Below are 10,043 nucleotides of genomic sequence, written 5' to 3' on the forward strand. Positions count from 1 at the left end.
TGGCATCCTCTACGGTGTGACACCAGTCAATACCCGTGGCAACCTGGCCATCAACGCGGTAAGTCTCCTTACCTGGAGATGGTTCACCTTGCCGTGCGGGATTTCCTGTACTTGTGAGCGTGGAGCTGGAACCTACACCAACCCGGAGAGCCAAATCCATAAGGATGGGTGGTCTCTTCACATTGTCCTGCATGCACAGAGGGATGGGACAGGGATAGGAGCCAATATCAGCACAGCCAGCAGAGTATTGACGTGACATGACAGCTTTATTGTGCAGGGTAGCGAATTGCATGTTTTTTTCCTCCTTTAATAAGTGCTTCCTTTATCCTAAGGGCCCGAGTGAGTCACCCACACCATTGAGATGTTCTTGACTGCAGCTTCTCCACCTGGAGATTAGTGCTAGGATAGGAGCTGTGCCAGGACAGAGGGGGAGGGCAGGGAGCAGAGCCCAGTCAAACCAGTACAGGCAAGGGGAGAAGAAACCCACTGTAACCAGTACGCTGAGGGAGCTGGGAAACAGAGGTGGATGGAGAGAGATGGTGGAGAACAGCTGAAGAAGGAGCAAGGCATGGGAGGGTGCAGAGAGGCTGCGAGTGGCAGGGGCTGCTCTTGGAGGAGAAGAGGAGACAGTGGGACTCTCTGAGATAAGCAAGGATGAGGAGCACATCTCAAACCCTTGGGGCTGTTGCTGGGAAAACACCTGAAATGGGAGTGGTGGAGCTACTGCTCCAACCGTGGCCAGGTCTGGACCCCTCGGAGCAGCACAGAGACATTGCAGGGGGGTCACTTCCTAAGATGAGGTGCTGCAATGCATCTTATTCCCACATGCTCCATGTCCCAAACCAGTTAGCTTTAGCTAAAAACCAAGCTTCAATAGCTTGGGTCACTTTACCCTTCCCATGCCCAGTGGGGTCAAGTCCATCTCACAGTCCCCAGTGGCACTGGGACAACAACAGTCCATCTTACCCCATGATTGTACCCCAACCTTCATCCCTACCCTCACACTTCATCCTGTGCCCCTCCACAGTGGCTGGCTGCAAAAACTCCCCAGCATCTTGGTGAAGTGCTCCACAAAGTGGAGGGGACAAGAGTCGGGATATGACAGTTTGCAAGGATCAAGGGGGAAAGAAAAGCAGGAAGAACAGGGACAAATTAGTGTGGGATTTGTTGAAAAAGCACTGGGTGTTGTGGAGACAAGAAAGCAGAGAGAGATGTGGAGAACCTTGGAAAGAGAGAGGTTTGGGGGAGAGACAGATTTTGGAGCATTAAACGGAAAGAAAGAGAATTCCTTCCCTGTCAGAGAAAGGAGCAGTGATCCTGAGCAGTGGCCAGCATGGCCCAGGGCTGGGCATGGAACCTTGGGGGATTCTCGTGCATGGCTTTGCCAACCCAGATCCACCAGAAAAGCACCTATGAGCCCTCATGGTGCTGCCAAGCCCCAGGGACAGTTAATTATTATCACTCTCAATGGTTTGCAGCTCAACAACAACACGACCCCAGGTCAGGCGCTTGTGGTGGAGATCATCCTCACCTTCCAGCTGGCTGCGTGCATCTTTGCATCCACAGACAACCGAAGGAGTGGCAACGTGGGCTCCCCAGCACTGTCCATCGGCCTCTCCGTTGCTGTAGGCCACTTGGTGGGGGTGAGTATCCAAGGCAGGAGGACAAGACAGAGGATCCTGCTAGGACAGGGCTCTCCTAAATACTGTCATGAAGTTGGTCCTAGACAGAGCTGCATTGGGGGAGCCAACATGGGACATGTGGGGGCTTCTTCTCTATGATGATAAGGGGGTCTCCACCTCTCTGCAAAAGGAACAGCACTGGGGGCTGTTTCAGTTCCTGCTTCTGAAATGTTGGTCAAATCTGTTAAGCAACATGATGCATCTTAACCAGGTCCCCTTTCTGCACTAACAGATCTACTTCACCGGCTGCTCCATGAATCCAGCTCGGTCCTTTGGGCCTGCGGTCATCGTGAGGAGATTCAGCCCAGCACATTGGGTGAGCATTGGCAACGAGCCAGGATGAGCTAGTTGAGAGGCTACCAGGGCCAGGTGCAGGCAAAAAGGGGAGGGGGCAGCAGTTGCCATGGGGATTACAGGGCTGAGTGTTTTAGAGCCCATCCCAGGCTTGAAAGCATAAAAAGGGGCTGGAGAACAAGGGAGGTTGTCCCCCTTGATACGTGGGGAACAGGTGATCCCCATGGCACAGAGCCAGCACGGGACAACCATAAATCTCCCATACAATGGCACACACTGAGCTAGGACATCAACTGAGGTCAATAAAGTCCACAGAAAAGCCCAGCTTAGACTTTCCACTCATCCAGCACTGCCTGCAAGCTCAGGCCTAACCTTTCAAAGCAGTCTTGGTGCCTCCTTTCCAGCACACAGCATCTCTGCACTCATGAAGAGCTTTGTCTTCTGCAAGCAAAGGTTGAGGAGAATTCAACCCAAAAAGTCTACTGAAAGTGGTATTTGCATCTCTCCATGGGCTAGGATATGGAACAGTGAGGGATGCTGGTATGATGGCTAGACCTGGTACACCAGCCTCCAAGACCTTTCTCATCCTCTCCCTTGTTGCATTCTAGGTGTTCTGGGTTGGACCCATCGTCGGAGCTTGCTTAGCCGCTCTGCTCTACTTCTACATCCTTGTCCCCTACTGCATGAACATGTCAGATAGGGTTGCCATTGTCAAGGGCACCTACGAGTCAGAGGAGGAGTGGGAAGAGCAAAGAGAGGAGAGGAAGAAGTCCATGGAGTTGACCACACCATAGGAACAATTGGAAAAGAAAAAAAAAGAACCAAGCAAAAGGAGGAAGCTCCACACATGGGCTCATGTGTGCACCAAAGCCAGGCAATGAACACATCCAGCTACAGCAGACTCTTAACAGAAGTCTTGTAACTCAAAGACCATCTGTGACTAAGAGAGAACCGAGTCTTGCGATGTCTATGTATATAGTTCCTCTACGTGAGCGTGAGCACTAGAACTTCTCCCAGCTTAACTGCAGCCAGCTAAGCTCAGCAAAGGAGTCTCAACCCAGGGCAACCTCTCAGCTGTGGTTTTTCACCCATCCCTGCCCTCCTAGGTATGAGTTTTGCATGATTTTCAGAGGCCCTGAGACCACAGGACAAGATTTCACCCCTTGTCTGATGGCTCAGGGGATGGAAACACCATGTAGATACCAGCAAAGAAAAATGACCGCTTTGGGCAAGTGGGTGCAGCAAAATCCCCCGCTTTCCCCCCACCCCAGGGCCCACGTTGCCTGTAGATGCTCTTTTATGCATTAGCTGGTGCTGGTGAGTCCTATTTATTCATGACTGCAGAAAGAATGTGATTCTTGGATTTTTGTGTTGAGGTCTTTGTAATATAGTGTATTATTTATTGTGAATAAAGGAAATTAAAAAAAAAAAGTCATGGGTGCAAATCTGCTCAGATAGCAAAGTTTAGGAGGAAAAAAAAATGGGTTTAGCCTGAGGCAAAGCCACCCCAAAGAGCCGTGGCACGAACAAGTGCTTGGACCTCAAATCCCGTGGCAGCAGGTACCACAAGCAGGTGGTTTGGGAGGTGAGAGTCACTAATCCTGAGAAGGAGAAATGGGCACTAGTGTTGCAGTAGGATGAGAGCAGCTGGTGCCTCATGGCAGGGGACCAGGTCCAGGGTAGTTTGAAGTCCATTTCCAAGGCTGGTATGAGCTGGGAGGAGCCAGCAGCAATCCTCCTTCACACACTTCACCAGTTTGACTCAGGCACAGCTTTCTGCCATACCAGTTCTCCCAGACAGCTCCACAAGTGTCCTCAAAAACTGACCTGCAATGCTCCCCAGCCCCCTCGCTGGGTGCCAAACCCACACCTTCACCCCGACCTTTTGCTGCAGCCCTGCTCTTCCAGTTCTGCCACAACCTTCTGCCAAAGCACCTCACTCCTAACCTGGGCATGGGGACGCTGCACGCTGGCACCATCCCAGCTGTCCCTCCCACCATCTCCCTAAATCCAGCTCCATGCAAAGCTCCACCATTGCAGCCCCTCTTCTTGCTGCAATGATGAGGTTTCCACCAAGCATGGACCTCCAAGGAGGTGGGAGACACTTGCCTGGGAGCTCCCCGTTCCCAGGTGCAGCTCAGTCCCAGTCAGTGCCAGGGGGGTAGGAAGCATCAGCTATATTTTATCATGATAAAGCAGATTTGCAAACCAGGCTGTGGCACTGCCTGAGCCTGTGGAGCAGCAGATCTTTGTCCCCCATTTTCCTTTGCCTGCCCAGTTCTCAATAGATGATGTTGGTGACAAGCAGGAAGAGAAAAGGAGGTGGAAAAACCCTTAGTTTGAGGCACGTGGGTCAGCACCAGAGTGAGGAAGCTAAAAATGCAACCCTACACCCTGTCTTAACCCTCCCATTTCACCCTTCTTCAGGGATGGACTGAGGTCCATTGACTTTCCAGTGCCTCAGTTTCCCCTTTCATAAACAAGAAGAATATTAAGTTCCTCTCTCATTGGGAAAGGGCATCACCCTCACATGCAGCACAGGAGATGTTCTACAGACACCAGCTCCAGGGAAGTAAGAAATCATGGAATGGTTTGGGTTGGAATGGACCTCAAAGCTCATCCAGTTCCAACCCCCCTGCCATCAGCAGGGACACCTTCCACTAGACCAGGTTGCTCAAAGCCTCATCCAACCTGCCCTTGAACACTTCCAGGGAGGGAGCATTCACCTCCAGATCCCAGAGTTGCCCTTTTCAGATGACCCACACTGAAAGATGGGGTTGGGTCAGGTCAGCACCCCCAAAATCTGCATTCCACAGTCTCCTTCTACTGCACCCCAGTCACTGAAGATGCACCCAAAGGGTTTGTTCAGACCCCCCCATCCAGAGCAGGCAACCCTGGGCATGTCCCCTCACTTTGCTCCTCTAAATCCCATCCACCCTCACACTGGAGAAGGGACCCAGGACACACCAACACACCCCACACCCCTTCCCACAGCGGGAATTAGGGGCCAGCACAGCACCCCATGGGGGGTCCAGCCCACGCCAGAGCCGCCAGCACAATCAACAACTGGGAAAAGAAACCCTGCCTGGGTGTGAGCCCTCCCTGGGGATGAATCAGAGGATCCTGCGGCACCAGCTTTGCGTCAGCACAAAAAGCATCCAGGGCCTGGCTGGAAAACACAGGCAGGATGGAACCCTGGGCTGCATCAAGAGAAGTGTGGCCAGCAGGTCAAGAGATGTGATTCTGTCCCTCTACTCTGGTGAGGCCTCCCCTGGAATACTGAGTCCAGCTTTGGAGCCCTCAACACAAGAAGGATGTGTACCTGTTGGAGCATGTCCAGGGGAGGCCACAAAAATGATCCAGGAGCTGGAGCACCTCTGCTATGGGGACAAGCTGAGAGAGTTGGGGTTGTTCATCCTGGAGAAGAGAAGGTTCCAGGGAGACCTTCCAGCGGCCTCCCAGTACCTGAAGGTGCCCACAAGAATGCTGGAGAACTGTTCACAAGGGCATGGAGCAATAGGACAAGGAGTGATGATTTTAAACTAGAAAAGGGTCGATTTAGGTTGGATATGAAGAGAATGTTCTTCAAGATGAGGGTGGTAGATCATTGGAACAGGTTGCCCAGAGAGGTAGTGGAGGCCCCATCTCTGGAGATATTCAAGGTCAGGTTTGATGGAGCTCTGAGCAACCTGCTGTAGTGAAGATGTCCCTGCTCACTGCAGGGGGGTTGGACTAGATGACCTTTGAAGGTCCCTTCCAACCCCATACATTCTATGATTCTATTGCCCCATGCAGGGCTGGGGTCTGCAGAAAGGGGGAACAGGCATTTAATCCCCTTCCCCAACACAGAGACAGGGGCAGACCCTAAACCATGGAGTAAATGTAGGTTGGAGCCTGGCGAGCCCACCGGCGAGGCCAGCAGCATCCTTACATGGTACAGAGGTCTGGAGCTCAGCATGAGCCTCAACACCCAGCTTCTCACTGGTCCATGTTGCATTTAATCCAGACAGAGAAGCTGTGTTCAATCCAGATCAAACCCTGACATCCAGCAAGAGCTGTGACCTCACCTTCACTGGGACAGACATAGGGCAGAGCCCAGGTCATGGCTGGGAAACCCCGAGGTCCTCCTGCCTGTTCACACCTGCCCAGAAATGGGCACAGCAGCTCTTAAAAAAAAATTATTATTAGAGAAATTTATTTATTTATTAAACATTCAAGCTTCTCCAGCCCCATTTTTAATGAGATTATGGCTGCTGACCACCAGCCTTTCAATGTTCCCTTAGGAGAAACAACCACTTCACAGAAAAAAAAAACCCAAACCAAACAAAGAAACCCCAATAAAACCCAACAAACATTGACTTCAGGAGACGCAAGAAGGTCTGATCTCATCCCTACGTCTTCAAACCAGCTTTACCTGTAGAGCACAATAACGCAGTCACAGCTACGCCACGCTCATTTTCCCAACTTCTCCCCAAAAACAAGAGTTTCCATTTCCAAAGCCGTATCTCGGCACACATCCATCCCATCCACCCCTGCTGCCACCCACCCTTCCCTACAGCCACACGGATCCAACACCATTTTGGTTATTAAAAATAAAGTGAACTACATTGGCATTTTGGATTACCAGCTGGTTTTTTTCCCCTATTTTAGAGTTATCACCAGGTGAAGCGCGTCAGCGCTCCCTTCTTGTCCATATTCACTGGAATTAAGGAGGGAGGGAATGGATGTGGTTATTTCCCGAACATGCCTACTAGCAATTTCTTTGCACTAAGAGGATTTCACAGAGGATTTCTCATTCTTGAGTGTCTTTTCCATTAGAAGGTAATTACTGTACAGCTTTAAAAAAAATCTCAATTTTTTTAAATATTTTTCTGGCAGGGAGGAAAAACCCAACTATTTCCACGTGTTGCAACAATCTAGCAACCTTCTATCTTTGTAGGCATCAGAGGGCTTTCAGGCTATTTAAGGAAGATCTGTTTGTATATCATTTAAAGTCCCTGAAACACAAACTTGCTGGGCCATCGTAGAGACTCGAGAAGGAACCAGATGTTGGAGGAGAAGCCAGACCCAGTGGCAATATCTCAATTAAACAAAGATTTATTTTTTTCCAACAGGTTTCAGGTGCCTCTTTGCTTCAGTCCCTTACAAAGGGTCAACCCCAGCTCTCTCCATCACTCTACCCCTGAGCAAAAAGGGATTATGCTCCACAATTTGGGAGGACATCCCTTCTATCCTGCTACCAGCTTGGACTATTTTGCAACCTTTTTTGCTTTGCTTAAAGCCGCGGTTTCTGACGTCACGTGAAAAGCATGAGACTGGTTTCACCTGGAGAACAAAACAAAGCAGTGCCCAGTCCTGCTTGTTGAAAACAGGATGAGAGATGAAAAAAGAAACCCGGGCAAACATCAGGGAAGCACTGCAAATGCAAATTCATTTATTGCAGCCCACCGAGTGCTGCTGGAAAGTCCAGGGATGCAAATTCCCCATCCAGGAGATTTCTACTAATTTGCTAGAGAGTCCCAAGCAACCAGGGACCAACTCAGGAGCAATGAGAGCCCCAAAGAAGCCAACCTAGAGACATCCTCCCTCTGCACGTAGCTCACATCATGCTGAGAGATGTGCAAAGCTTGCAAATAAAGACATTTCCAGTGCATCGTCCAGGGCTGATGGGCAGAAACGCTCCCAACAGAGGAGAAACCTCCACGGAGAGACATGGCAGAGGTTTGCAAGGGTGTTAGTGTTAGTAATGACACAGACTGTGCCAGCACCCAGCTTCTCTTGAGCATGAGCATTGAGTCTTCCCCCTCCTACTCAGCTTCTACCCAGCCTATAGCTGCTGTGGTACCAACTCATTATGAGCCAGGAGACAGCTCACACAACCATTGAGGGCCAACAACCACCCTTCCTGTTGTCGAAAGGCATCAGCCCAGCTGGGTAATGCAACCTCCACCTGAAGATCAGCTGCCATAATTTGTATTTTGCTCACTGGTTCATATCATGCATGATTTGGGGTTGAATGCACCAGCAACGGGCATCAGCCGTGCTCACGTGAGTGTGAAGCCACCAGTGCCCTGTTCGGTCCTTGCTTCAGCATCACTGTAGGGCACCAAGACACCACTGTGTGCATGGGCAGATATGGGGAGATGCAGCACCATAATACGTGGAAATACAGAAGATGAATATTGACCCCAAATAAACCATGTGATTAAAGAGAAGGGCGGAAGCTGTCCAGAGATCAGGGAGGGCAAGAGCAGACCTGCATGGTGTCTCTGTTGCCACCACAATACCCTCCCACAGTCCCAAAAATGCCTCTTTAAAGCCCAACAAAGTTGGGAGTTACTAGCAAGTGACCCAAGGTTGGGAACCAGAAAGGGACAAGTGTTGGCCTGCTTTGGCACCAAGCATGGGTGCTCTACAGCAGCACCCATGGGAGAGCAATGGGTATCTTGGGCAACTCTTGCTGCCCTCTGGTGGGATGCTCCATGGAGAACAGACATGGGACCAGGAAAACCCTCACCAGGACAGGTCCACTTGAGGGAAAAACCCACTCTTGCTTCCACCCAACCTTCCCCAAAGATCAGTCACAGCACCCTATGATCGCCTCCTTCCCCTGGTGTGTGGGGACCACAGGTTCAACGTCGGCTGGAGCGGGGCTGTGTTTCTGCTGCCAAGTTTCCTCTTGCTCAAACTTTTGGCCTTGAATTTCCAGGATACAGCCCACCACTGCCCGTTTGTTCTTAATCGCTCTCACACAAACAAGCAAAGTCCAACAGCAAGTCATATAATGGATCCTTGTGCTGCTGGGTGGTGACATCAATAAAAAAAAAAAAAAAAGAGAAAGTAATAAGTAAAGAAGAGAAAATAAAAAAGTAACCCCACAGCCCTGGGCTCTGCCTGACAAAAGGTGCTTTGTTGTGAAAGGTCAGTGCCGGAGCTGGGAGGGTTTCCCAGGCACAACCACCGAGAACAAGGAGAATGCAAAGACTTAGCAAGCAAGGAGAGGATTAAACACAGCTTTGTTAAACCACAGCCCAGTGGAGGTCTCTGAAATGTCTGAGCACCCACCCAGGAGAGATGGACACTCAGAATTTGGGCTGGTTTACTCCAAAACAAGAGGTCCCCAAACTCATTGCCACCAACCAGCGTCATGATGCACAGGAGCAAAGGAGGATGAGTCCTCCAAGACCCTTCCCATGCAGCAAAACCACAGGGCTGGGCACGAGATGTGGGAACTGGTTCAGCTCAAACAACCCTTAAAAAATAACCACTACCCAACAAAATAAAACAAATCCTCTGGCATGTGTCCGCCAGGATACAGGCCCTTCTCTGCCGGCTTGACATTAATCCTGTTTGGCAAGACAGCAAGATCTCCTTTGCCCACAAGCAAGGTGCAGCTGCAGGTTGATATAATGCCTTCTTGTGTAGCCCAGAAAAGAAAAAAAAAAAAGAAATTTTTAAAAACAAGCTTAAAATGTCCTATACAGTTTGCCTTTTTATAAAAACCACAAATAAATAATAAAAAAATCAATTCTCCTTCCCCAACCATTCATTCAACTCTTGATTGTTGAGATTTTTTTTTCCTTAATTGCCAGGAGTCGTATTTATTTGGTGACAGAGCAGCTGTTCTCCTGCCAAAGCAGGATCAGCTACAGAAAATGAGCCCTTTCTCCACTCTTTTAAAAAAAAAAAATAAAAAATAAATAAATCCTTATTTTTTTAAGCTACTTCTCCAAACAGCCAGTTGTTTTCGCGCCGAGAACCATTGCCCCCCAACTCAGAGATCAGAGTCCTTAGGAATTATGATAGTTGTTATCAGCACCAACCACCACCATAAGGGAAACGATATAAAACCACTATCGGCTTGTTTTGTTCCGAGTAGATAAGAAAGAGATCTATGGGTGTTTCACAAAGAAATCCTGTAAGAACAGTTAATCGGTGGATAAATCCTTCATTTAAGTCGAGTGTGTAAACACAGCCCTACCAGCATTATGGCTTTTTATGCTTATGTCTTTGTCTTGGATTTTTGCCACGTTGTCTGTGGACTGACAGCAAAATCTGGAGGATTTT

At 49.6% G+C, this 10,043-nt stretch overlaps 1 protein-coding gene across 1 annotated transcript in view; it reads left to right on the top strand.

Moving 5' to 3' along the window:
* The window catches only part of LOC104527519 (aquaporin-5), a 3,120-nt gene extending 350 nt beyond the window's left edge, over positions 1 to 2,770 (top strand). Inside the window, 4 exon segments of the mRNA XM_010171257.2 lie at positions 1 to 58; positions 1,479 to 1,643; positions 1,915 to 1,998; positions 2,585 to 2,770. The exon segment at positions 1 to 58 is cut by the window's left edge and continues 28 nt beyond it. Coding sequence (XP_010169559.1) covers positions 1 to 58; positions 1,479 to 1,643; positions 1,915 to 1,998; positions 2,585 to 2,770 — 493 coding nt within the window.
* Positions 2,771 to 10,043: the final 7,273 nt, after the last annotated feature.

Source organism: Antrostomus carolinensis, unplaced genomic scaffold (assembly GCF_000700745.2).
Source record: "Antrostomus carolinensis isolate BGI_N321 unplaced genomic scaffold, ASM70074v2 scaffold11837, whole genome shotgun sequence".
Lineage (NCBI taxonomy): Eukaryota > Metazoa > Chordata > Aves > Caprimulgiformes > Caprimulgidae > Antrostomus > Antrostomus carolinensis.